This window comes from Chiroxiphia lanceolata, chromosome 6 (genome assembly GCF_009829145.1).
Source record: "Chiroxiphia lanceolata isolate bChiLan1 chromosome 6, bChiLan1.pri, whole genome shotgun sequence".
Taxonomy (NCBI): Eukaryota; Metazoa; Chordata; class Aves; order Passeriformes; family Pipridae; genus Chiroxiphia; species Chiroxiphia lanceolata.
In genome coordinates, this window is record NC_045642.1 from 14,984,065 (window position 1) to 15,011,387 (window position 27,323).

General features: G+C 41.4%; 1 protein-coding gene across 4 annotated transcripts; it reads right to left on the minus strand.

Annotated features, from left to right (window-relative positions):
* Positions 1 to 109: 109 nt before the first annotated feature.
* TPH1 (tryptophan hydroxylase 1) lies at positions 110 to 26,587 on the minus strand. Of its 4 annotated transcripts, none has more exons than XM_032690694.1 (11): positions 26,508 to 26,587; positions 10,663 to 10,800; positions 9,524 to 9,707; positions 8,041 to 8,141; positions 7,284 to 7,351; positions 5,679 to 5,875; positions 5,104 to 5,239; positions 4,483 to 4,609; positions 3,392 to 3,487; positions 2,704 to 2,837; positions 110 to 2,402 (listed from the first exon to the last, which is right to left on the minus strand). In XM_032690694.1, exons 2-11 carry the CDS (start codon positions 10,780 to 10,782, stop codon positions 2,228 to 2,230), a joined length of 1,338 nt encoding a protein of 445 aa, XP_032546585.1. In that variant the 5' UTR covers positions 10,783 to 10,800; positions 26,508 to 26,587; the 3' UTR covers positions 110 to 2,227. The 4 variants fall into 4 exon arrangements, with proteins under 4 accessions (XP_032546585.1, XP_032546584.1, XP_032546583.1 ...); XM_032690693.1 differs by lacking the exon at positions 26,508 to 26,587 and adding an exon at positions 17,710 to 17,803; XM_032690692.1 differs by lacking the exon at positions 26,508 to 26,587 and adding an exon at positions 14,465 to 14,550.
* Between the last annotated feature and the right edge of the window lie 736 nt (positions 26,588 to 27,323).

Below are 27,323 nucleotides of genomic sequence, written 5' to 3' on the forward strand. Positions count from 1 at the left end.
GGGCGTGAAATATCTGAACCACACCATTAAAAGGCATAAACCCCGAGCCACGAGCGAAGGCGTTGTGTTTGTTGCTACAGCGGTGGAATAAAGGTCGCTTTACCTCTGATAATTACCAGCAAGTCATTTATTTCGTTCACATTTAAAGCCTCCACAACAGTTTAAAATGTTTAAATTATTACTGTTCTCTATAGCCATGAGGTTTGGATGGGTGAAGCCAAACATACACGTGGTTAATGCCATGGAAATGCATCTTCTCTGTATTATTGTTAGCAGGCTTTTGTTTCTCTACACAAGTGCAAATAAAAGATACAACTGCTGTTTTTACAGAGTATTTGAAAGTAGGTGCTAATTTAACAAGTATAAGGATTCCTATTTGAAATGTATACATAGTTCAGACAAGGTTTGAAGTAACATACACCTATGTATATTTCCACAACATAATAATCCCAATGTTGTTAAAACTGCACTTGAATATTAGCTATTATCACAGAAGCAGGCAAAATAGATCCTGTCACTACTCACTTAAAAGGTTTCTTTTTTAGAAAGACAAAGTTTCTAAAATCTATTTTTAAATGAAGTGCAATGTAGGCCATAAATATTGTAGAGCATAATTCTACATCTTAAATATTCTTTAAAAAAAAAAAGTTATAGTGGGTTAATAGCCACAGAAAAAAGGGATCTAGACTTAATTTAAACTGTGAATCTACTTGGAAAGGTTCGGCCAGCGATTGCTTATGGAGCAGATGTGGCCTATGAAAGCATATGAAACTGAAGCTGCTTTTCAAGCACAGAGGTTCACAAAAGTCCTTTAAAGTTCTCAAAATCCTGAACAACCATCTCCAGTGTATTTAAGATTTCAGTTCATTTTTCCACTGCACTTTCTGGATTTCCTGATAAGCTCTACCTATGAAAAACCAGTGCTGACAGTGCTATTAAATACACCCTGCATATCAGAGATCCCCATTCAAACCCGTCACCTCCTGTCCATTTCATCAGCAGGGCTTGCAGAAGCAGCAGCCAGCCCAGCTTTGCACAGCTGGGTAGGATGCTTGAAACTATGGGGCCCTGAAATTAGGCAAGTTTGCTACTGTGAAATACAGGCAATTCATCAGGACACTGCTTCCCACCACTTGCAAAGTGCTCTTTGGAGTTAGATATACCTTACACTACAAGGTAGTTTATTGCCTTCATGAGCACAGAATTCCTATTAAATGCTTGGACCTTTCAGTTATCAATTGATTGATAGAGAATGAAGGTGTTCAAGCCAAGTAAAGAGGAAGCTAAACGTACCTTTGTGCAACTTGTGCTGGTCAATAAAGTGACTGAGCAATCATCAACAGGATATTTATTTTTACAAAAACCACACTAAACTATGAACTTTGGTTATTATTTTAAACTTTTGAATATTAAATTGTACTTTGGAAATGGTTCCAGGCTTTGTGCTAAGGCAGTACACTTAATGTCATGCTATACTTCTGCTAAATTATTTCAGTGAGGAAAAAGGCAAATTGTATCTCTGTAAGGAAAGGTCTTCCCTCACGTGGAATATCAAGGACAGCAGTACAAATCCTGACTCTTAGGCAATAGCACATCTCTTAAAATTAGGATTCATGCAACAACTGTATCTCTGCCTTACACTAGAAGCATGCCAAACAGCACATTTGCAATTCTTTGGGGACAAGAATAATCCCTCTGAAAGATTTGACCCCTCCATTTTATCATGTTGAACCTCCAGCTATTTGTGTCCTGATGTGTGCATCGTAATCATTCAAGTTTTAAATTTAGTAGTACAGACTTAGAAGCACTGATTACCACAGCTTCTACATTATCAAGTCTTCAATGCTATAAAATCAGTAGCAAAGACTACTGGAGTCAGAAATGGGTAGAAATTGTGAATTATTCCATTATTGCCTCCTAAGCCACTTTCTGGGGCATTTGATCCCAGCCCTGATCCAAAGACCACACTTCTTCTCCAGTCTAGCACTTTCTCTACTCCCCTATCAGCTTCTAAAAGGCAGCTCTGGACCTTTTTTATCTAAGGGGGATAGAGAAATACATTATGTAAGGGATTTTACAGAGAGAAACAAAATGACGTTATTCTTATGAGCCATTCACTCTTCCATTTGTAAAGGAATGAGTTCAGCCTACAACACATTATAAGCCTATGAAAGAAATCAGTAAGGAAAAGAAAAGAATTGGATTGCACCACACTGCTGACAGGGTGTTAAACTTCCAGCTGCTTGCCCATCTTGCTGAGGGCGTCGCTGACAATGTCCAGCTCATGACGTAGCTCATTCACCACGCTGACAATGCTTTTCGTGTCTTTCAGGATCTGCACACTCTGTGTATATGGATTGTACTTCACACCAAATGGGCGCTTGATGGTTTTCGCAAACTCTCTATAGAAGTGAAAAACAAAAACAAAAACAAAAACAAACAAAAAAAAAACCAACCAAAAAATACCAGTATATCCTTTGTACGCAGCCAGTATAAATAACCACTTTTCAAAACTACTTAAAAATAGTTCTTCATCTCTCCCACCCACCACATGGAAGATAAATTAAATACCAATCTTGACTTTTCAATCCCATGAAAAAAATAGTTACAAACCTGTGATAAGAATAAAAGGATTTGAAGCTGCTGCAGAGAGGTGTACAAAGTGAAATCTGCTTCTATGAAAGAGGAGGGGAAAATCCGTACCTCATCTTTTCCTTTGCTTCTTCAAAACTCTCAGAAACAAAGTAAACCTCCTGGAAAGTTGTAATGAGACATTCTTGCTTGCAGGTGACCTTTGGATCAAAAGGCTTGACTTTGGCACTGTCAGAGAGCGAGTGCTGGTGATGTGTTATCATGGGGCAGAGGAGCATCACCATCCAAAAAATCCATGAAGAACATGACATGTAGTAAAGTGAATAAAAAAGGTTGAGACGATATTTAGTGCATTGCATCTTAAAATTTTTATCTGCAGATAAACAGCATTTAAAGCTTAACAAGCTGAATTATTCTGAATGGTCATATTCTGCCAGTCTGTGTCAAAAATGAGATTCCACAGACATGAAGCTCATGTGTAAACAAGAACAATATTTTCTGAATTTGGTTAATCCAATGGAGCTTTAATCTAAAAGAAGTTGCTTGGACCTGAATGTTAAGAAATACCAGTCATCTACTGCTTCCTCCAAAAGACAAGGAATCTGCTCAGCATATATCCAAAAGCAACAACCACTGCCCATAATTATTGCCACAGTGAATTTTCTTAAAGCCTGGTAGGTATTTAAGAGTTTTCAAAAGAAAGATTTTTAGAATTATACTTTATAAAAAGCAGGGCAAAATTGTGGCAATAATAACCAGGTACAAAGAAAAGAGTTAAATAAGCAGTAGACATTCTTACCTTGAGCTCACTAATCGAAGAGAGCAAGCCAGCCCCATAAACTCGTAGTTGTCCCTCTTGCTTGCACAAGCCAAACTCTACAGTGAAGAAGTAGCACTGAAACAGAGAAGAAAGTAAAATAATTCAACCTTCATCAAAGATGCTGTGGTGAAGTAGATGTGAGCATTTCCATTTGTAGGTAGCATCAAATAGTGGCAAACATCAGACAGTCATCCCTCAGTTGTCCTCAGATATTTAAAGAGGGAATCCAGAATGCAAGGGGGTAAAGAACCACAAGATTACATAATTCTCATGGGAAAGGTGGATGTTATAGATCACCCAGCTAGGCTAAAAGCTGCTAATGTTAGTGGGAACAGTGAGACGTAAATCTGTTTCGAGAAATATTGACGTGAAATAACAGCCTCAGCTTAAAAGAAACACTGGATGGAGAGGGCCTCTGAGTGAGTGAAAACAGCCCACTACAGTTTGTTTCGCATTTGCTTAGTGTCCTGTAAAATTGAAGATTTTCAGTTTGGTGGATTTCAGGATTTCTGTAGGTATACAGGAAGAAACATTATTTTCATAGATGGCTTAATTCTGCTCCCACTGAAGGTGGTAGAAATTTTACCACTAACTACACAAGGTGGGGAAAAAAGTTACTAAACCAATTCTTTCATAACTGGCATCAATTATTTTTCATCTAAATTTAATTTTAATCTCAAAATGTTTTTGCCAGAAATGGATGTCCAGAAAATTAGATTAATTTATATTATTTTACTTTCTTGGCTGAAGACTAGCACTTTCTTGGCTAATGCTAGCACTCACCACATTGAATATCATTTCAATTCCTTCTACACATTAAAGAAATAGGTTACTTTTAAAATCCTTGAATCATGTTCCCATTAGTAAGAAAAGTTTTGTTTGGAAGAAATAGACCAGAGAATTTCAGTCTGCAAAAAGTGACCTACCAGCAGAAGCTGAACTGTTACTTGACAGTCAAGTGAAGAAAAATGCCAGTCATCTCAACTTTAAAGTGTATTTATTTGATGGAGTGGGATCAACCTAGTAAAGCACAACGTTTTGACAGAATCACTGGGCATTCAAACACTCACTGTTGCCAGTTTTTGGACAGCCTCATCTGAGGCCCCAAGTGATGCAAGACCAATTTCATGGGAGAACTGAGCAAAACTGGGTTCAGCCAAAAGAGGGACATGGCCTAGGAGCTCATGACAGGTATCACTGGAAAAAGAAACAAAACAAGAAATCTCATTATTTGTCTTTGTGGCAAAGTGAAAAAGCTGCACCCCTGAACAGTCTTGCATTAAACTTTAATATCCAAAAGACAGAAAAATGTCACTCACTTATCTGAAAGCAACTGGGCAGGTCATACCAACTCTTCATAAATACCTAAATGCATATTTTCAAATGAAGTTGTCTAAAATTAAGATCTGAACTCCACATTTATGAGGCAACTGAATATTAAACTAACTGCACACGGTGACATCAGTAAGAAATCTCCAGTAGCATGTTGTACTTTTGAAAATCCTGTACTTATAAAGATGGAACTTTGACATGCTAAAACTCCATTATATTCAGTGAAGGCTGAGTCTTCAGCACCTTAAAAGTAAGTTTTATGATGGCGTTCTTGAACAGCTTTTGAGTAGCTTGGCTCTGAACAGCAAGAATCAAAACTTTCTCTCTCTCAAATTCTACCACAAGATTAAATGACTCACGGCTCTGGTGTATAGAGAGGGTCCGAGCTGTGTCTAACATATTGAGTGCAGTGAAAAACTCTGAATGCTAATCCTGCCAAGAAGTCTCTGGGAGACAGATATCCAGCAACAGGGCGAATGGTGAAACCTGTACGCTCTGAAAATGAACAGAGAAACTGTACATTAGTTTTGTGTAGAATGCATAACGTTGACAGCTTTCCTGCTGCAACTGGGGTGAAAACCAGAGCACTACCTTGCCTCAAGAGCACGTGGGAAAATCAGACACAATTAGAAAAATCAGGCCTAAGTCTGAGAACGACCAACTGTCCCTATCTCTGTGTCAGTGGATTTCCTGTGATTCCATGCCTAGGGTCAACATTACAGCTGCATATCTCTTTAGCCAAGCCCAAGGTATCATTGTTCCTCAAATGTCACTGTTTTTATATGTTCAAGACACAATACATTAAAACACAGATGGCCAAAAGGCTTCTTAAAGGACCAGAACAAATACAAGCAAAAGTGACCAAGGATGTTCCCTTATGCCAACAAACTAGTGTGGGCCTTAGTCTTTTCATGTAAGAAAATCAGCACATTACCTTTCAGGAAGCGGGACACATCTTCCAGCTGGGGGATATTGTCTTCCCTGTAGCCACAGTATTTGGTGAGCAAGGGTAAGTTTTTAAGGTACTCTCTGCAGGCATGAGTTGGGTAGAGGTTGTTGAGCTCTCGGTACACAGTCCCCCAGGTCTTGATCTCCTCCTCAGTGAATTCAATCTTGGGAATTGGGTCACCACTACAAGGAGAGGAGGAAGGAAGGACATTCCTCAGTACATGCTTAATAAGAGGTGACTCATTTAGCTACTGTTACTATTTAACACCTATATGGCTGTGACACCTGGCCAGGGTGCATTAGACACTATCAGGTGCACAGTGAGATCTGGTCTATGCCCTGGAGAGCTTTTAGTCTAAGGATTTGCTCTTATTTCCACCTAAACCAATTGTCAGGAATCTTTGCATTGACCTCACTGGAGCCTGAAAGCTTTGGTTCCGTAAACAGTTTCTTAGGTGTTCAATTATGAGAGTAAGATTAAAAATACTTGCATAACCTCTTTACAGCTTCAGGATCTGAGAACACATCCTTTTCACAGTTGAACTTCCATGTCTACAATTACTTTCCATCACCCTTTTGATTTGTTTTAAGAAAAGAGAATTCCCGAAATTAGCAGCACATTGCATGAAAGCAGATATATATACACATCTGGTAAAAATCACACTTCTATGCAAAAGAGGTAAGCACCTGTCCATATTAATTGCAGTCTGTCTCTCCTATTTAGTCCTCAGGACCTTGATTAAAATGGATTATAGCAATGGTAGTGTTACACTGAGCTTCCACTGCCAGTCAGGTAACCAGCATGGCAATTTTTTTCCCAAGGGAATCTCTGTCAACAACACATTAACAGGAATCAGCTCTGTGCTATAGTAACAGTTGCTTTCTAGGTCATTTTCAATTGAGGAACTTGACACCTAAATTCGATCAGGCAACATCAACATGAAAAATCACATTTAGAAAGAATTCACAGCACTGAGTTGTGAAACTCTTACTGCTTTAAGAGCTCCTCCCCCAAGCAGCATCTCTAAAGGCAGAAGTGCTTCGAATTTCTTTTCACAGAAATCTTCTTATCTACACATCACATGCATTAGTTTGAACCAGGAAAGAAAATTCAAGTATTAGCATTTGCCCAGAGAGTTTACACTCTGTGGTCAATGGGCTATATTGGGATTTGCCTCCCTTCCCTCTCCTTTGCAAAGGAGACTCATCTGCTCTGATGGCCAGTAAGTCCTGGCACAGGCAGCTGAGCAATGTGTGTTGCCTTTCCTCCTTCGTTGTTGCACCCATTTCCAGGGAAGTGGGGAAGAACTGCAGAGTCCAAATGCACCACGCTGGCATCGCTGCCCATCTGAGGACCAGCACTACTGCAGATGCCATAATGGCCAAGCAGACTGACCAGAGCTGCAAAATAAGCTAGATCTACCTGTTAATCTTCTCTTATATCTCCCTTCATTTTACCCCCTTGGCTCTGACTCCTGAGCCAAGCATATCTCAGCCTGATCCGAGCCCAGGGAAGGTGAGCTCCTCACAGTCCACTCTGCTATTATATCAAAGCACCCAGAAGTCTTATTCTGGAAGAATTCAAGCTTACTGTTTGTAGTTCATAGCCAGGTCTGCAAAATACTTTCGCCTCTTGCGATAGACATTGTCTTTGAAACCCTGGTAGGGGAAAGGAAGGAAACAAAGTTAAATAAGTTTCTAACCTGTAATAAATAAATTAATTCAAAACAAGACACATGACACTTCAGTTGGGAAATACAAAACTATGCTGTGTAAGAATGAGAGGACAGGAACCTCATAGCTGTAGTCTGAAATGTTCAATAATCAGGAAGTAAGCAAATACTCCAAAGTAAGAACCAGCTGTTTTATATATACAACTATATATTCAGTAGACAAGGATTAATTTTAGTCATATCAGTATTTATACAAACTTTGTAACTTGCTTGATTATTCTGAATTACAGAACAAATCGCTCATTTGCACTGCCCAAATACTAATTTGGTTGCTCCAGTAAGGAAGAAAGAAAGAGGAGGAACAAAGCCTGCTTTCTTTTCTTTGTTGTTTGTTTTTTGTTTGTTTTGTTTTTTCTTTTTTAATTTGTATGCAACCACTCAGGGCCCAGACCTGGAGTTCTCACACAAGTAAGCCTTGCAGAAAGGCACAGGAGCTGAATTCAGTCTTGCCTGACTTAAGAAAGAGACATGAAATCCCTAAGAGAAGGTGCTCAGACCCACAGAGGCGCCATTGAGGGAGAGGAGAGGGAGGAAGAAAAGCTGCAATTTTTTAAAGTCAGCTCCACAAAGTATTTTTTCACTACAGAATGGGTGTAGGGAGGAAAAAGTACTTACTGGATGGTCAGCATCCAAATCGGACCCGTACATCAGCACTCGGTTCGCACACTTATCCAAATCTGAGATCTTCTTTGGAAACCAGGGAACGTTCTCCATGTCTGGGGAACACATGGAATCCACAAGGTTATTAATAACACCGAGCATGCTGAGGGAGGAAACGCTGCTTTCAAGAATGGCTATGGCAGTTACAGCTAAATCTATAAATTAAAAGGGCATGAATAAGACAAGGGAGTCCTCTGCCTATCTGGCACCAGCCTACAGCTCACACTTCCTCCTCGGTCACTGCCACAGTCTGCCTACAGAGCACAGCCAGCTCCAAAGCCTCTGGGAAGGAAACAGTTAACATGGGTTTTCTCTGGCCCTTAAGTGTTGTTAGAGTAGATCTAGAGGCTCCCACAGAGACAAGGTCTCCTTGTGTGCACTGCTGGGAATCTTGTAGTGCACGAAGTGTGCAAAGGAGTACAGAAGTGATTTGCCTGTGGTCCCTGGGCAGAATGGGAGCAGGTTAGAGTTCTACCATCCTGCTTTACTGACCACAGGAAATAGATGTTTCTCTGTGGTTATGTACCTCAGATGCATCCAGCTTCACCTTTTGAGGAGTTTGTGGGGAAAAAGGAATAGGAGGCCCTGCAGCCTTAGAGAGGGGCATCATTACAGTTTTGCTACCAACTACTTTGGGGTTATTTTTAGCCTAAGAGGGTTCTTCACCAAGCTCTTGGCAGAGCAGTTAATACACTGTTTTTCTGCCTCAATGCTCTTCAGTTTACTTAGAAAGGTCAGGGTACTGTTTGGATTGAATTTCACCTTACTTACAGCTAAAGTAAGCTGTTTTATCCAAGAGCACCAAATCTGTCCTTCACAAGCACAATGGCTGAGAAATACGTGGGACCAGCTTCCTACTGCCCTGACCTTAGGGCATCTCTTTAGCTAGAAGTAAAGGTAAACAGGATGCAAAGCATCCTAAGGTTAAAAGGCACCTCTTTTCCACAAATATAAGGAACCAGTTATGTTGAAAAGTGGTTTAAAAATAAGGAAATCAAGAACTACATGAGGAAATTGCAGAATCCATCTTCTACTCTCACCAGTGTCTGAACTGAACTGGGATCTGCCAGTATTACACCTCTGTCATGGTGGTGTTCTCAAGCCCTGCATTCAGACTTTGCCTACAGGCCAGCCTCCGGTGACCTGCATGGATGCAGAACTCTCATTGGTGCCAGCTGGGCTGTGCTGCTGAGGGACAGGAGCACAGACAGCAGATACACAACTGACAGCAGCTTGAAGCAGCCTGTACTGCCAGGTGGCACCAGCCAGCACAGCCCTGCTCATGTCAACCAGACTAGGCTCACTCACAACACAGAAGCACGCACCTGGTAACTGGTGACTGAAGACACTACACAAATGCAGATGTGGGCACCATAAAAAGATTTCAAACCAACACAGTCAGAAGGGCATTTTCCTCGGAAATGCCTCTTGTACTTACCATCTTCGTGGACATTGAAATGCTCCGTTGGGCTCACAGAGACAATGTTGACGTGGGATTTCAGGAGCTGGAAGATCTCGTTCAGTTGTTCCCTGTTACTGTCACAGTCCACAAAGATCTCGAACTCAGAATTTCGTCTCTTGGACTTCCGTGACTCAATGTGTACGAGATTTACATGCTTCTCCTGTTTTGTAAGACGTAATGTTTTCAAACAGGTAGACCAAAAACCTAAAATTTGTTTTTCAAACTAATGTTTTACTGCCATGGACTATTCACCATCTTTATGAAGCTATTTTAGTTAACTGGATCTCTTGATAGCAATTTGCTTTTTGGAGGGGGGGAAATTATTTGATTTTCCATTCAGAAGAAAACGAAAGAGAACCTGTGTTCTTTCAGTTTTATTTACATGCAGGAATCACATAGTCAGGAAGTTTAAATTCACAGACCTTTTTCTTTCATCCTTCCCATAGGAAGCTGATTAGCAACTGGGTCTGGGGAGATTCGCCAAAATACTGTTTAATTCACCATATAATTATTTAACAACCAAGCAAGAAATTTAAAAGCAGTAGTTTTCAGGGCATAAATTTCACTTCTTTTTTATTTGAAAAATTATTTAATCCTGTTTTTAATATTAGAATCATTGAGAAAACCCCAGGCTAAGACATGCAGAGCCACATGACAGAGCACAGTGGCACTGCTGCATATATTCCTTACACAATACCTGCCCAGCAGCTGTGCAATTGCAGTTCCTCTGCCACCCAGAGTCTGGATACACAGGGTGACAAGGGCACTGGACTCAGCACAGCACCCCAAATATCTACCTGCCATCAACAGGAGCTTCAGACCCACCTCTTATACTCTGCAAAAATGAGTCCCAATCCTCTTTTCATAAGGGGAAAAGACAAACCTCTCTCAGTATTTAGTCCATGCAGATGAGAATTTTTGTGAAAATTTTTAGCCAACCATCATCTAATTTCTGAGGAATAAATTTGCCTTTCTGGGTAATTTTACGTGCAAAGTGGGAGCCAGGTGAAGAATCATATCCTTAATATATGGATGTAATTAATTCTAGTGTGTTCCAAAAATATCCTTACAATTTCAAAATACAGAGCAGCTGTAGCAATATGATTATAACGTACCTGAAAGAGTTTTAATGCTTTTACAAGTCCTCCAACTTCATTCTTCAAGGAAAAAATGATGGCTGTCCTTCCTCTCTCAGATGCATTGCCTTCATTCTCTTTATTATCTTCAATCATCATGTAAGTTGACTTATTTAACTAAATTCAGACAAATAAAAAGGTTTTTTGAACAGGAAGTAGTGCAAAAAGTGTGAATTTTTACATTTCAGTTTGTCTTGGGGTAATGCTGTGCTTTGACTGGTCAACCACAAAAGGAAAATTATGAACTAAATCATTACACAATAACAGGCATAAGGTTAAGGGACATATGAAATCTGTGAGATCTGAGAATGAAATACCAAGATATCTTTTTTTTTTTTAGTTGAATGGTTTTATAGACATCTTTAGTCATTCCCAAGGATGCAGAAAATGTTTTCAATGTTTAGTTTATAACTAGCATTGTTACCATGAGGAAGGGGAACTATAAGGTGTCAGCAGAAATAGTATGTTGAACAAAACACTTCATTAGCAAGCTCAACAAATGTTAGTAAAGAGAATAATCCACATCCCACTGGATGTAAATAGGAAAAGATGGAACAGGATTCAGTCGATCAGAACTGAAAAATCATTTGCCTTTCTCTCATTGCATAACTGTAAGGTACTGTCTCCATTGAGCAAGGAGACAAATCTAAGGAGTTAAAATGTTATGCTGACCAGAACCTGTTGACTAGAGAGACAATCCCACTCTGATCAGCCCCACCCAAGCTACTCCATCTGCCAGGTTCCCTAATTCCTATGTCAAACCCTTGGCATAATCACCCAAATCACACAGTAAAAATTCAGACTTCAAACACTGTCGGACCGTGTGGTTTTGTACCTTACTAGTGATCACACTCCTGGCTGTGTTGATACCAAAGACCATATCCTTAGCTACAGGTAGCCAGGCCATAAACAGAGATAATATTGAAACAGTTAAGAATGTGGAAAATGCAAAGTTAAGAAAAAATACAAAGATTAGAAGAAGAGGCCATGTCTCACATGTCTTCAAACCTTGCAAAAATAGAAAGAAAAAAGGTGAGGTTTCTGAATTAGTTAGCGAGACAGAAAAGGAAAAATGAAGACACACTATTCCTATTTGGAATTATTTTTTAATCTGACACAGCTTTTAAAGATATGGCTATCTGGAGACATTTTCAGAAGTAGAAAGAGCAAACCAAAAATGTAATCAAAACACACTAGTTCCACTGACTCTCTTCTAAAGTCTCTCCAACTTTAAACCTCTTTAAAATTGATAATATTGAACAGCTAATTGTTTCTATCTGTAACTAAGTGGTTTAAAAATAAAAACCCCGTATTTTACCTGTCTTCTATCAAAATGCTCTGATTTACTTTTCAGAGGAAGAAGGCAATTTGCCTCACAAAATAATGAACTTAGTTTCATCTTAAATTGAGTGGTTTACAATGAGGCAGATATTTGATGATGCTGTAAGAAAGGTTTCAAGCAGGTGAGCATTTTAGGGTGCCAAGGTGGTATCCCATGGAAGAGGTCCAAGCTCACTGATGCTAGTGAAAATAGCTGGATTTCTGACCAGGTCTCCATCTCTAATGAGTTGTCACTATATGATGATCCTGAACAACAGTGTCAGACCTTCATACTGTTTCTGATTCAGAAAAGTCACTGATCTCTATCAGCTGGAGTCCAGACATCAAATTCTCTGCTGAAAGTGTGTGACAGGGCCCAGTCCAGGTTCAGCTGAGCAGCTTGCAGGTTCACAGTTTGCTTCAGTGTCAGATCGTGATCACAAGAGCCAGGAAGAGGCACGGAGCAAAGGTACTTCAAGTAGAAAACAAATATCTACTGACTCCACAATTCCATATAGGTTATTGGATGTTTTCTCAAGTGCAAAGACAGCCATTTGTGTGAGCCAAATCCTATTCAGATTATACTGCTGTAGAAGAAACTGGATGCAAAGATGTCTCCATTACAAATAGAGTTAGATGGTGGTCTTTGAAGGCAAAAACTGATGGGTTGCTTTATATATATGACTAAAATGCAACATGTTGGCTTCATTCCATATTCAGGATCATGACTGAAGACCAGATCATCTTATGAGATTTGGCACAGTTAAGTGCAATGTTATAAGGTGCACAGCTAGAACAGAAAACAGGCATCGAAGAGTTCTGATTTTGTATTTCGCTGCTTCAACTAACTGTGTCTAGAATCAGGTGACAACATTTATAAAGTTATATGTTTAAGAGACCAATGAAGAAAATACAACAAAATGCAGTATGTTCTTATATTAAGTTCTAGAAATTACTTCTAACTTGCAAATTAGAAGTTGCAGAAGAGAAATTCAGATGCCTACAATGCCAAACGCACACCAATTACATCTTTAACCATATACTAAGGCTGATCTTTCACTTTCAATCAGAAACTGGACTGTAGACAAGTCTGCATTAATGCAGCAACCATTTGGGTGCAAGGCAACAAGAGAAAATGGTAATGCAAAACAATTCCTCTCCTCCAGTGGCTGCACATTCAGTTTTTATTCTGTATCAGTAACTAAACTGTAATAAAATCAGACACTCTTCATTTACACAGTAACACATTCAAGCCTTTGGGAGGGTGAGAGGGAATTAATATTGCATTGATGTTTTTTATGAGTGATGTAAATCATTAACTGATTTTCCATCAACCTGACTGTCTTGATGAAAATATGCAAACAGAAGGATATCCTAAAGCCTTTATTTAGATCAATAACTAGGTGTTGTGAGGTTAAAGATTATTCTTTTTGGAGCTCATAGCAATTACCTTTCCTTTCTCCTCCTCCCCGAAGAATATGCTCTGTGAGACAGATATTTGAGGGTGCATGTTTTGTGATTTAATTCATTATACTAATGGATGACCAGGATTTAAAATTATCCAAACATATTCATCTAAAGGAAATTACATTTTAGAGTCATACATTGAAGACAAAAAAATATTTTTTAAAAAAATATTTGATACGGATTGACATTAATCATGCTTGATAAAAAGTCTCAACAGACATTTTATAACCTCCTCCCTCTAAGTAGCTGCTTACTTTGTCGCTGTCCTTTTGACACACTTCTTAGTAGGGAAGGGTGAAGACGTGATATTACAAGTGACTGCGACTAGATGTCACTTTATGTGTACATTTTCCAGCCACACCAAAGGTCTTCTTTAGATTTAATTCTCAGTCACCAAACCAAAAGCTGTGCTGAACACCTTATTTGGCTTCCAAGGGCTACAGCAAACCAACATTTTTGTGAAACTTTTCTCCATTGCAATCAGCATTCTTGTTTTCACAAGGAATTTTACAGACTTTATCAGCTGCGCAGTATCGGTAACTGCAGCCAGCACATAAGCTCTGATTTTATCTGATCTTCTCTGACACATTGAGCATATTCCCGCTGTAACGTGAGATAACCTAGGAGTGAGTTTTTCTGGGCTATATCACACCCTGTGCCTCCTAAGCAACGATGCACCAGAAGTTACTTTTGTTCTACCTTAATTTCATGTGCTCGCATTTGTGTTTTACTACTTTCTCCCCCCCACACTTCTGACCAGAAGCAGCGTAACCAGTCCCATCCCAATCCCAGTGAGGAAACGCTCCCACCGATACCAGAGGAGCCGCATCCCAGGCCAATTAACCGCTCTCCAAGTAACCGGGACCAGGAAGCTCCGCTTTCCCCCAAATCCCCGCTCCGAGAACCGCGACTTCAGAGGAGCAGCGTCTTCCCCGCAAAGCTGTCCCCGGCGCCGGCCTCGCTCCCCTCCCTGTGCCCATCCCGCTCCTCTCACCTGTCCGGCGGGATCACGACTCGGCGCCGCTTCCAGGGATCCGCCGCGGCGGGGCGCGGGGTGCATGGCCGGGCGGGCACGGGGCAGCGCCGGGACCGGCCGGCTTTATGGAGGGGCGAGGGCCGCCCCTGGCCGGGGGAGGGATGGAGAGAGGGAGGGAGGAAGGCGGGGGGAAGCGCTGCCCGTCCCAGCTGGGGAAGGGCCTCGATGACCCTCTCCATCGCACCCACGGAGGCTGTTTATTCAGAGAGTTCGCAGAGCAGCGATGCTCAGATGCAGCCACTGCGCACCCCGGAATAACCCGCGCAAAAGAGCCGTTTTCCCTCCTGAGTTACACCTCCTCCGTCACCCGTACAAGATCATTTAATAGGGTTCAGAGAAGACTGACTTTTTATGGGTAACTCTGTGGGGTTTGCATTAACACCGACTTGCACCCCACGGGGCTGAGGGGAGCAAGTGTTTGGATGGAGGGGATTTGTCTTCCTCCACCGTGTCCACACAGCCGCTTCCAAACATTTGTCTGTTCGCTGTAAAGTGTTCTTTATGCTGCCTGTGGGAAAAGGAAGGCAAACTGCATCAGAAATGAGAGGCTGTGAGGGCTGGGCCCGTAGCAGAGGGGCTCTAAGCAAAGTTAGCTCCAAGGTGACAGCTCAGCTATGGGGAATCAGCACTGAGGGACTCCTTTAAGTGCTTGGCAGCACGTAGTACAGGTTGTAGTCTCAAAGGGAAACACGGCAGGTGGATGTATTGAGCCCTTCACTAAAAATAACAGTGCATTTTCTGCTGTGAAAATAGTGTGGCATATTAATTCTTTTCTCAAAACATTCTGCACATACAGGAAGAATAATTACATATCTGTTAGCAGTAAACTATGTGTTTTCATATCATGTATGTTGTCATCCATTTTCTGCATACATCTAGACATATGTTTATATTTTAAAAATTCATGGTTTTTATACTCCAATAATCCCAGTCCTCACTGTCTCTTCTCAGGTCAGACTTGGCAATATTAAGATAAGGGAATTTGTGGTCCACAGCAGAAGCCAAAACATTCCCCAGGAACATAATCTCTTGGAAGCTTTAGGAGTCTGGAGGAGGAGAGATTGATCTTTTTTTTACATTGCTTTCAAACCTACCTTTCAAAGAAATACTCAAAATCAGCAGCAACTAGTTTTACCCTAATATATTCAAGTGTCTGAAAAATCTCCTGTATTTTTCTCTTCAGCACCTAAAATAACGAAACCTTGATTCCAGTTAGATCTCTTAGACACTGGTATAATGAAATTATACTGATGAAGCCAATATGCAGGCGAACACCTAACTCAGGCAGGCACAGTCACACCTGCACCAGCATCTCCAGTGATGTCACTGTCTTCCTTCTTCTCAGAAGCCATTAAACTTCAAACAATCCTCTTTCTAAAAGGACCAAGGCTGGCTGGCTCTACTCTTCAGCACAAGAGTGAAAGAGAACGGCTGTAAGTGATGACATACCTGGAAAAGCCATTATTTTTTCCAGTTTGCTAACTGAATGTATTTTGTGATGAGATGCTTCAATTTCCCGTTCATAAAGAAAATGCAGTATATGTTCATATGTCTTAACTTTACAACAGACATTTCACTTCCTTCTTGCAGAATAGATCTCCTCATCAAACAAGCTGACTCAAAAAGCAAACAATTCGTAGGGTCTTTACCAGAATCCTAAATGTATGAGAACCTGATATTAATGATAAATATGTAAACATGGGTACAGTAAGATATTTATAATAGAATATGACTAATCTGTCAATTTTTCCTAGCCCAAATGCAGCAATAAGAAGAACTAACATGTCATTCTGCATAATTTTTTTTTTTAATTACTGACTAGGTAGCCTTTCAGAAGCTTTTCCATTGCAGGTAAGCATCTTTTATTTGGAAATCTGGGCTACTTCCCCAAAGCAGCCAGGATGAAAGTGCTTTCCTTTCTGTCAAGATGTTGTGCTCACCCTTGGTAAAATGTGAAAGAAAACACAAAATACAATTCTCAGTCACATTTTCCTCAGGCATCAGAAGACAGCTGAGTTCAGGTCATTTTAACTGCGAATGAAGGAATTTTTTTTAATTATTTTTTTACTTTAACTCAGGTCTATCTTTCCTTCAAAGGCTATAAGCTTTCAAAAGATACATTGGGAAAGCCAGTTTACTCTTGGTGTACACATATGGGTTATTCTAGTGTTAAGGGACACCAATGTCCTCCCCTACAGGTCAGACCTGTAAAGATGCTCAAGAAAGAGCCAGTCCACCCAACCACTTCTAAGCAGCAGCTTTGTTTCCTTTCTCCCCAGGAGAGAGCAGAAACAGTGGTTTGGTCACCATCTACAGGTACCTGAAGACACGAAGCACAGGGAAGGGCACAGGACAGTCCAAGGGGCCACATCAAGTCACAAATGGTGAAGCTGAGCTCAGCAGAAGCACATGAGCTTCACAGCACATGAACCATGGAGAGGATATAAACTGAGCTGCCAGCTATGCCAGAGTTAAGGGCACTTCCTACCTCTGAGGGCCCAGTCTGATAAACAGACAGGAGCGTCCTTGCCTCCCATCCTCGCCCTGTCATTTCCAATTTGAGCAGGAGCTTTCTGGGACACTGGTCATCCCTCTCCTCATACTCCCCAGAGCCCACAGGCAGCTTGGCCTAGAACCGCTGAAACACAGTGAACAGGTCAGTAATGGCCAAGGAAATTTAACCTCATGAAATTAATTAGTTACATAAGGAAAAAACTGGGGTGCCTAGAGTTTTGGGGACCAGACTGAAGCTGATTCACTGGTTTAGTAAGAAGTGCTTGTTCACCACAGCCCATGCCCCATAGTCTGAAAGGGCAGAACCACAAAGCATGAACAGACTCGATTACAGCCAGTTTTCACTGGGTGCTCACTGGAGCCTGCTCTGCCCCTCTCTGCACAGGCTTTCCAGTTCCTGGGAACCTCTGCATGGTTTTACAGGAGAATTACTTAAAAGTAACAAAGCGATACAGTGATTAATTTTTCTTTAAAGCCCACAGGAGATTTCTCACATGTAGCCTCTCGTACAGACAAAGCCCTCCAGACAGATAATCAGCACCTGAGGATCGAACACGGGTTTGACCCTGCTCAAAAGTGGGTCAAGCTGATCACAGGTTTTGCAGGACAGGGCTTTACCATGTGCGGCTGCCACAAAACCTGTCACATTGGCACAGAGCAACCGTGACAGCAACCGTGACAGCACTCACCATGAAGGCTACGAGACCGGCTTTCAATTATGTTATTCCTTCATAATTCCTCTTTAAATGAATTCTCCTCTTCTCAGCAGCATCCAGATCCAAGTGAGAGGGTGGTGTTATATTGAAGTTCCATATTTTCTGGGTCCTTTGCTAGAGTAGCTCCAGAAACATCAAGCGACTCCAGAAGACCACAACTCGTTCCTCCTTCTCAGCTGCTAACTTACAGCTGTCTCTTCTCCTCTAGTTTTTGGAGAATTTCCGGTTTGTTCTTCAAAGCAGGAACTTGACAACAGGGCTTGCAATCAGCCAGTGGTTCTGACACTTAGGGGTACACAGTAGAAAAATGATCTGGGAATTTTTAGGCTGAAAAGTAGTAAAAACAAACTGTCACACCTCCAAATCATCTGCTCCCTAGAAAACCATGCAGCACAGGGACCCACTTTTTGCTGTCTGTGAGGCACAACAACATAAACCTTCTGCCCTACCTCTCCTCTTCCTCCCACTCTAAGAAAGTTTGCTCTCCATGGGTCACGGGTCAAACACGAAGGGACTCAATTAACCTGGCACATCTTTCCAGACTGAGCACAAGTCTGATATTCACCAGCACTCTGAAGAAGCTGGTCTATGGGGGGAAAAAAAAAGACAGAAAAAGAAAAATCGGTGTAGTACAGGGGGTCGCACTGGGGGAGAGATAGAGTCAGAAGGTGATTTTGTTCAACTGTTGAAGCAAGAACCATGGAAGGGCAGATTAGGAATGATCTCTAAGGATATTAATCTGCTGCTGAAAGATAAGATTATCTACCTGAATAGAGCAAGACTGAAGGAGAGAATCAGTCAGCCCTAAAGTCTTCTCAATCCCATCAAGGTCATCAGTGGGAATTACCCCTTCTCCCCACGTGATAGGAGAAAGTGCTCTAATCTCCATTAGGGCAATTTCACAATATCACTTCTGGGGTATAAACCTCCTCAGCCATCCCTTGGACTTCATGTGGCCCAGCCATCTGCCTTTCCAACCAGGAGTGTTTGCCTGAGGCAAAGTGGCCACTTGAAACTTTTCCAGAAAAGGGTATGAAGTGCTAAATCCCTGAACAAAACTGGTTTAATACAACTTAATACCAAGGCTGCTCTAATTACTTTCTCCAGAATTACTGCAAATTCTAATCACAGCCCCCTGTCTTTCTGTTAATTAACTGCTGCAGACAAGTCATGCCTTTAAGAATCTCATAGCACTTAGGCAAGCACTATGGAAGTTGCAGGGAAGAGTGAAGATGAACGTCATGCAGCCTTCTGAAACATTTCTTTTTTTCCCAATATAGGTTTTACAGATCTTCCTCATATTCTGATTGAATTTTATGGATGCCCTCATATACTGATGCCCAAAAAACAGTTGGTCTGAAAATCTGACTCATTTGCTTCTGCTGATTTTTAATATTTGTAAAGCATTTATTGTCGGAACACCCAAGCAACATTTGCTTCCATTCACTTTCTAATCTTCATTCTGCCAAGCTTTGACTTCTCCCATTCCAAGGAGGTAACCTATCATTGTGGCTTAGGTCATTTACCTAAATGCTGGGAATTAAAAAGCTTCAAATCCAAAGCTTTTCAAATTTTCTAAGAAATGTATGGGCCTGAAATCCCAAATCCCTGGCTTTCTACAGGGAATACTTCCATTTGCTCACTTCTGTGAACCCCCAGTTCTTGCAAAAAACACTTCCCAGAGCATTTCACCCGGCCTTTCACCAGCATGAGGCTACAACAGTGTCATGCACTGAACTCACAGTAATCACCAAGAAACGTCTGGAACTCTCTGTGTGATAACTCATCCCCTGAGAAGGGAACCACATCCCCATGAGGGTGGCTTGGCAATCAGTTAACTCTTGATGCTACTGAATAGTTGTTGAATAATAAAGCATTTCATTCTTAAGCGGTTAATATGCAACAAAAGAAAAAGGGAAATTTAGGTTCCACAGTGATTTAAAACATTTACAAATATCTTTTGGCAATGAAAAGTGCAAGAACCAATGAGGCAAATTACCCACTTGGCGTGACTCAGCCAGCTGTAGTATCAATAGCCTTTAAGCATGCTTAGTTTGAAAAGCCAGAGCTGCTGTGTAAATCTACTGAAGCACATACAGCCAACAGACCAGTCACTGTTTGTATATTTGCTTTGTACTGTTTAAAGAAGTAATATTAGCCCTTTCATCTGAGACAGGAAATATTTGTCATTTCACAAAAGCTAAATAAAATCACGAGTGACATGAGTTACTTGCTGCTCTGAGCAAACAAGGTGTAGTTTTTCCTAACATCACCATCACCTTTGCAAGCTTTTTGCAAAGGCTTAGTTTACATGCTGCTGGAACAAGGGAGAAGCCAGGTTCTAATTTGTATTCAATATCGAATATCATACCACAAACTTAATATCAATCAGCTACATTTAAAACAAAACTACTGTCTGACTATGAACCAAAGTCCTGAAAGGGCTCTTTGCTCCAATTACTCTGGAGTTTGTGGGTACAGAAGTGCCAATTACAACCTTCTTTTTTTTTCCTTATCTGCTCAGTGTTGGCCAAGTCACCTCAAGTTAAACCTGCAGGAAGCAACAGAGCTCTGGTCCTACACCAGTCAGCAAAGATTCCCTGTGTTACTAGAGTAAACAGAATTTAGTCCAATCGGAACCATCAGCCAGGGTTGGGGAAAGCCAAGCGGAAAGCTGGACAAACTGATCTGCATGCTGTATGGAAATGCAGTGCAGCCTAGAGAGGACAAGGAAATAATACATTTCCATCAGTACTACCTGAGCCTGACAAATACTGCTCTGCTCGGGCTTGCACCCCAATCCTGCCCTCTTGGGGGCAGGTGGCCAGTGCCACTGCACTCGGGCAAGGGGAGCAGGGCAGCCCAGGGATGGCACCCAGGTTCAGCCAAGAGGTCTCCAGACAAGTCCATAGTGGCAAGCAGTTCTGAGGCCGAGCTGGGAAGTCACACTGTCAAGCTGGGATCAGCGAGAGCCGTGACCAAGCACGGTTTACCTGCTGTGTAGCTCAGGCAAGGGTGAAGGGGGAGCTTACAGCTACTCTCACAGTGGTGTGAGCTGAGGCCACACATCTGCACCACACCAACCCAGGCCATCACCCCCAGAGCCCTGGCAAGGGGAGGGAGGCTGAGAAGCTGCTTGGTGCTGAGGGCTCTGGCACCAGATACAGTGCAAAACACCTAATCTGAGAGTGAAAGACAAAGCTTCCAAAAAGAGAACAGCATCTCAGAGCCTTAGGTAACCTCAACCACCAGCACTGAAAACAGCCACTCATAGCATTCAGGGATTACTTCTGACCAGGTCCTGATACTACTCCATCCCATATAGTACAAGTGGAGTCCATTCATTGAGGAACCACCCCGGTAACATTATTTCTACTGCATTATAATTTTTATTTAAAACTTCAGGAATTATCCAGTTCTTTCACATCACAGAAAAACAGAAAGCAAAATAGTCAAATGCATAAATAAGCCTGCTGATAAGAGCAGTCACTGAGTGTTTGTTAACCTCAGCCTGTTGGCCTAATTAGTAGAACAGCAGCATATTGTGTATTCAAAGTGAGGTGGAAGAGCGAACAAAGGAGAAAGCTTTGTACTTGCTAATGATATGAGTAAGCAGAGCTCAGAAAGCAATTCAGCAGACTTTGATCCACTCAGGAAAGAGACTGAGAGCTCTTCAGGTACTCCTGAAAACACAGCCTCACCATGAGTGTGCGTTACTTACCAAGCCTCTACCATATTCATCTTCATTTAGGAAGTTTATCCGACATTAGACTTGTTGAATGTAAGAAGCAGAAAGACTGTATTCCATATCTTAAACACAACCGGGCCAAGGGTAGTCAAGAGCTAACTCTAAGGTCCAAAAAAATCACAGAAGACATAAGGTCTGTTCAGCCTGGAGGAGACTGAGGGGAGACCTCATTGGAGTCTGGAGCTGCCTCATGAGGGGAAGAAGAGGGGCAAACACTGATCTCTTTTCTGTCGTGACCAGTGACAGATCCTTAGGGAATGACCTGATGTTGTGTCAGGGGAGGTTTAGGTTGGATATTAGAAAAAGGTTCTTCATCCAGAGGATGGTTGGGTGCTGGAACAGGCTCCCCAGGGAAGTGGTCACAGCACCAAGCCTGACAGAGTTCAGGAAGCGTTTGGACAATACTCTCAGGCACATGATGTGACTCTTGGGGATGGTCCTGTGCAGGGCCAGGAGTTGGATTTGACAATCCATGTGAGTCCCTTTCCAACTTGGCATATTCTGTGATTCTGTGGGTCTGCCTGTTACAGCAGGTTTTTGGTGCCTATTTGACCTCTGTGCTGTAAATGCTTGGCCTTTCTGAGATGGAGGATGTGTCCAGATTATTCATTTCTAGTAAATCTCTTATGTTCTTTCAGAGTTTCAAAATGAAATGAGCTCAGAGGACCATTATCAGTCCACAGACTTCAGACACCCCCCAATCCACTGAAATCCCGGTGTTCATACAGCGAAACAGGTGACTGAGGGCAGCCTCTGGTCTAAGCACTGACCACCGGCCAGCATGAACAATATAAATTAGATCACAGTCACTGTCTGCTGTAAGGATGAAAACCAGCAATGTAAACCCATCAGTTCACAGCAGCAACTTAAAACACACTGGCAATTGTGAAATATCCAGCCTCGGAGCTGTGAAACACATCATCATTTCCAAGACTGGCAAAAGCTATTCATCTCACTGTGCTCTCATGACAGAGTTTTTTCCCCTCTGAGTTTCTTTTGTCTTATTAGATTTGAGCTCCATTTATAGACAGGACAATTTTGCATTGGGGCAAAATTAATTAGTTTGCATCAAAGGAAGGCTCCTTAAAATGTAGCACTAATGAGTTTCATCTGCCTGATTAGAAGGGTTTGCTTTTAGGAACACTTAGTGCGAAATTTTATTTCAGAGAAATACAACATTATAAGAATATTTAACGCTAAAATTATTAGCTAAACAGTAACCATGATCATGGATAAAAGATTAGGGTGGTAAACTGAGAGCAGACATACAACTGAGAAGAGGAAGCAAGTGTAGATCAGAGCAGGCTAATGAAAATTTGTCAAAGATATGTTTGTGAAGCAGAACTCGGTACAATTCACAACAATATATTTAGTGAAGTAACACTGTTCCTGCCATCTATTTACAATGCTTTTAGGGACTGAATGAAAAAGAGTTAGGGAGAAAAGAGAGTACTAATTTTTAGAAAGAAAAGATGGGGAAAAAAATTCATTCTGGATGAGTCAAATTAATTTTTAATATCTGACAAACTACCTGGATTTGCTTATTTTTAAATCTGTTTTTAGTCAAGAACAAATTGTGTTTAATCAACTTTGGTTTGACTGATGTAAGACTTGCTCCAGAGGACAAAGAGGATTAAATAGATTGGGTATTTTTCACTTTTAAGCTTCTTCACCCACTTTCTCTTACCCATTAGTAAAAACAATTGAAAAAAAAAATATAGTCTAGAATTAACTTCCTGAAAGATGGGTGTAATTTCACCTGAAAAATTACATGGTAAAAGTAGTTATCAGAGATTTGCTGGTAAATTTGGCATAGCACACTGTAAATGACATCTGTTTGTGAACAACAAACACATGACATCAGCACATGAGTAGAATATAAGGGACCTGTCTTGTGATGTGATTACATCTCCCTTCACAAACCTCTCCAGCACAGACACTAGAAATGAAGAACTAGAAATGAAGGTGAGGTGTTAGGAGAGGGCAGGCCCAAGCTGCCAGCAGACACAGCTCCATTCAAGAGGAAGCAGAAAGCCTACATTTGGACAAGGATGTGCTTTTACATGATGCTCTCTGTGGCCAGACAAAGAAACCACTGTAAATCTGTGACTGTGCTCTCAAAACCAAACAGGCAGACACAGAGCAGTACAACTGGACAGGTTGGTGGAAAACAACCCGAATCTGCTGCAGAATCACATCCCAAGGCACCGAGGGGTTATGCAGCTTAAGGCAGTTACATACAAAAATCCTTTGGATAAACTGAGAACTAAATTCAAAACTCTTTTATCTCTTTCCTCTGCTTTGATAAGGTTTCAACTCGAACATTACCCCTTTTTGTCAAAATTATCTTGACCTGAGACAGGCAACAGGCAACACCGAACCTTTGACATTTTTATCCTTTTGCCAATCTAACACAGGAACTTAAATTTTAAAAAGCTCATTTCAAACACCCATGTGTCCTCTTCTGATTCCATGCACATACTGCACCTGTGCATAATCTTCCTCCAGCCAGCCTTCTGCATCAGGTCAACAACAACGACAAAGGCAACTGAAGCTGCTATTCATAAGCTTTTTGTTATCTCAAGGAAGAAGCAAAAGGGCTCAGAGCATGCGTGAGAAGGAAAAACCTTTGTTTAATTTAATTATGTTTACTTCTTTCAAGTCTAAGTAAACTCAGGGATCAGCAGAACAACCGGTTAATTAAATCATGACAGTGGTTCCTTAACTCTGAATGGGCAATCACATCATGCTGTGTCGCATTCAGCTTCCAAAAAAGCACACTCAACCTTTACACTGTGGACCAAAAATAAGTCTACCTCACAGAAGGTACTGCAGTATAAAAGCTCTTCTAATGCAAGATGACAGCTGTGGAGTAGCACTGTGATTATTTTCAATACTTCCATCTTGAGGGTTGACTCCAGATCCATTGGTGAAAGTTACTGATAACACTGCGATAAAAGATCTGGTTCTGATCCTCAAGTTCATCACTGAGAGCACTGGTCAAGAGGGAAGCAAGCAGGGTGGGCTCAAAAGCACACGTGCACAGATGCTACCCTGACTCACTGCTGGATGGTGTCCCTACCCACCTGCTCTGGTGTCCAGAAAGGCTGGAGAAGTGGGAAGGCAGCAATAAGTTTGCCTCTTGGGGCTGCTCCTGCTGGGTTTGTCCCTTGTGCCATAGACAACTCCAGCCCCAACCCAGAGCAACCCTGTGCCAGTATCTTCTGCATCTTTCTCCCACTACCTTTTAGGAGTCGTGAGAGCTTCTCCAAGAGAAGGAGAATGAAAATGACAAATCTCCCCTTCATTTGGGCTTGGGACTTTCCTACGTGGACAGCTCACATTGCACAGCGCCAATACATTTAGGTCCTTTGAGGACTTTCCTTGGACTTAGGTCATTTGTCAACTCTTAGGCAACTTCCTGTGTTTCTTTTTGTCTCCTCATAAATGTCTTCCATCTACAGACTCTTCCCTTGCTCTTCCATGCTTTCACCATTCATTTTTCCCTTTTCTATTATTCCAGACTTTTCTATCCACTACTACTCCTCCTTCCATTCAGCCAATTCTAATGCCTTCATCACAAATGACAAAATGGAGTTATTGTGCAGTTTTGTTTATTCCCACCCAAGGTGAAGTGTTTCTCCTTCTTTTCTACTCTCTTAAGTCATTAAATCAAAATCTTTACTAGTCAGGCTGGTATAAGCTCAAAATATCTTCCCATGGTTCCTATGTCCAGCCTTCCCACCTGACTAATGAGGAAACTCTCTGATGTTGAATAAAAGAGTTTGTGCACTACAAAGACTTTTTAATGAAAAATAAAACCTTCTGACATCACTGGCTACAACATCGTGGCTGTATTTCAGAGCAGGATAAAACTGTGCCTGTATTTTCCTGTATGGTTCAATATCCTCCTATTGACAGAAGATAGGGTGACTGGTCTACAACTGGAGACCAGGAAATGATTTTTCTGATTTCATTAGAGTAATTGACAAAAGCATTTCCTTTCTATGTAAGGTTAACAGATGGCTTGTTAAAGTTACAACTTCTTTAAACAGAGACGTCACAAAACATGATATGCATGACAACAAAAATAATATTGATACAAGCTCATTGCACAATTAAAATGAAGTTTGCATAACCCAAAGCACAGAATAATTAACTGCCACCATTGCAACACATTTGCTTTTCTAAGATTTTCTTGGAACCTGGATGAAGGGACATAAATGAGGCAAGTGTCGACACGGGATTTAAGTTACCAGGGGCACAAACATGCAGTTGGTTACTGTGCCTACTCCACATGTACAAAGAAACTACCATGGAGCTACAAGCAGGTTACATCAAGGCCTGGATATTAACCGCAGTAGTAACAGAGTATATTAATCGCACAGATTTTTTAATTTTGGGTAAAAAATGTTTTCATACAAAAAGACTGAAGTCAAATTCAAGATTGTAGGTTCCTACTCATGCCAACAGCTGTTACAGACCTAGCAGGATTGAGTTTTCCAGGCAGGCATCAAGCAGGCCCCTTCCTCTCGTACCTACCTACCTATCAGCCCAGGAGTACACTGCAGTCTGCTGTGCTCATCCCACATCAATGTGCAACACAAGCATCAACCCTGCAGGACACTGCTTCCACACCTCACCTCTGGCAGGTTCAAGATCTGTGCCAGGCAAGCACTTGCAACACCTGAAACTGCCTCACCTCTATCATGATTTGGCTCCCTGAGCCTCACCCTACCAGCAAAACACAAGGGGAGTGGGTGGGTTAATTAAAAAAAATAAATAAATCCAGCAATACTAGTTTGCCCTCCTGTGGTTTTTAGGACCTCACATTCATCTTAAAGGTGTCTCATTTCCATAAAAGCAAGAAAAATGCAAAGGAGATTCAGCTTTGAAACTAGAAAACTTAATCGATGTTATACCTTTGATAGGTGAAGCACATTAGCCATCCCACCTGGACAGATCTAGAATGCTAACATAGTTACTCATGTTTAATACCTTTCTCTTTCAACATCACACTTACTATTTATCTTCTTTACTGTAATTCTTCCAGGTTTTTCCCTGTCTTCTTTCCAGTATGCCTTCATCTCTTTTCTTTCTCTAGTATTTCTGCCTTATTTCTCTTTACAGCATCCTACCACTTACCTTTTCAAGCATGCTCTTTTGCAGTAGTCTGTATAAATTTCAGCTCTCAGACTTTACTGAGACATCATTAAGACATGCAGCTAACTCCCAGTGACTCAGGAGAAAGAAAGAAAATGGAACCCCAGTGGGTTTTCCCTGCATTTGTTCATTCTCTTCACAGTAACAGCTCAGAAGCAAACCTGTTCCATTACCAATTTTAGATGTCAGCGCCTTGCGTTATATAACCATTTTTTTGAAAAAGAGGTAAATAATTGCATCAGGGAGGCAAGTAAAAGGATGAATAGGAGCAGTATTTCCCATTGCAAAGCCTCTGTTGATAGCTATTGGAAATAACCTGGTTTGTTTTACCAGCCTGGTGATGTCAGGTTCACTCAGCTCACACCTCGTCGGCTCTGACTGAGGGGCTTCGCTCACTGCAGGGTTGACAGGGAGCAAAGCAGAGCCCCTCGCTGCTTCTGCTTGCCTTCACATGAAGGATCTTTGGGAAATTATATAACAATACAGCAGGCTGGTCCTTGCCCCAGGTGTAGCAGGTTCTTCCTTTCTCACTGACTTTGGCAGAGCACATGAATTTCATCGTCATCTCCGACAAAATGAACGGCAAGCATTATAAAGGGAGAAAAAAGATGTTTAATTTTGAGGGGAAAATAAAGGGAACTCCTGTCAGCAAGAGATTCTGCTCTAGGAAAAAAAA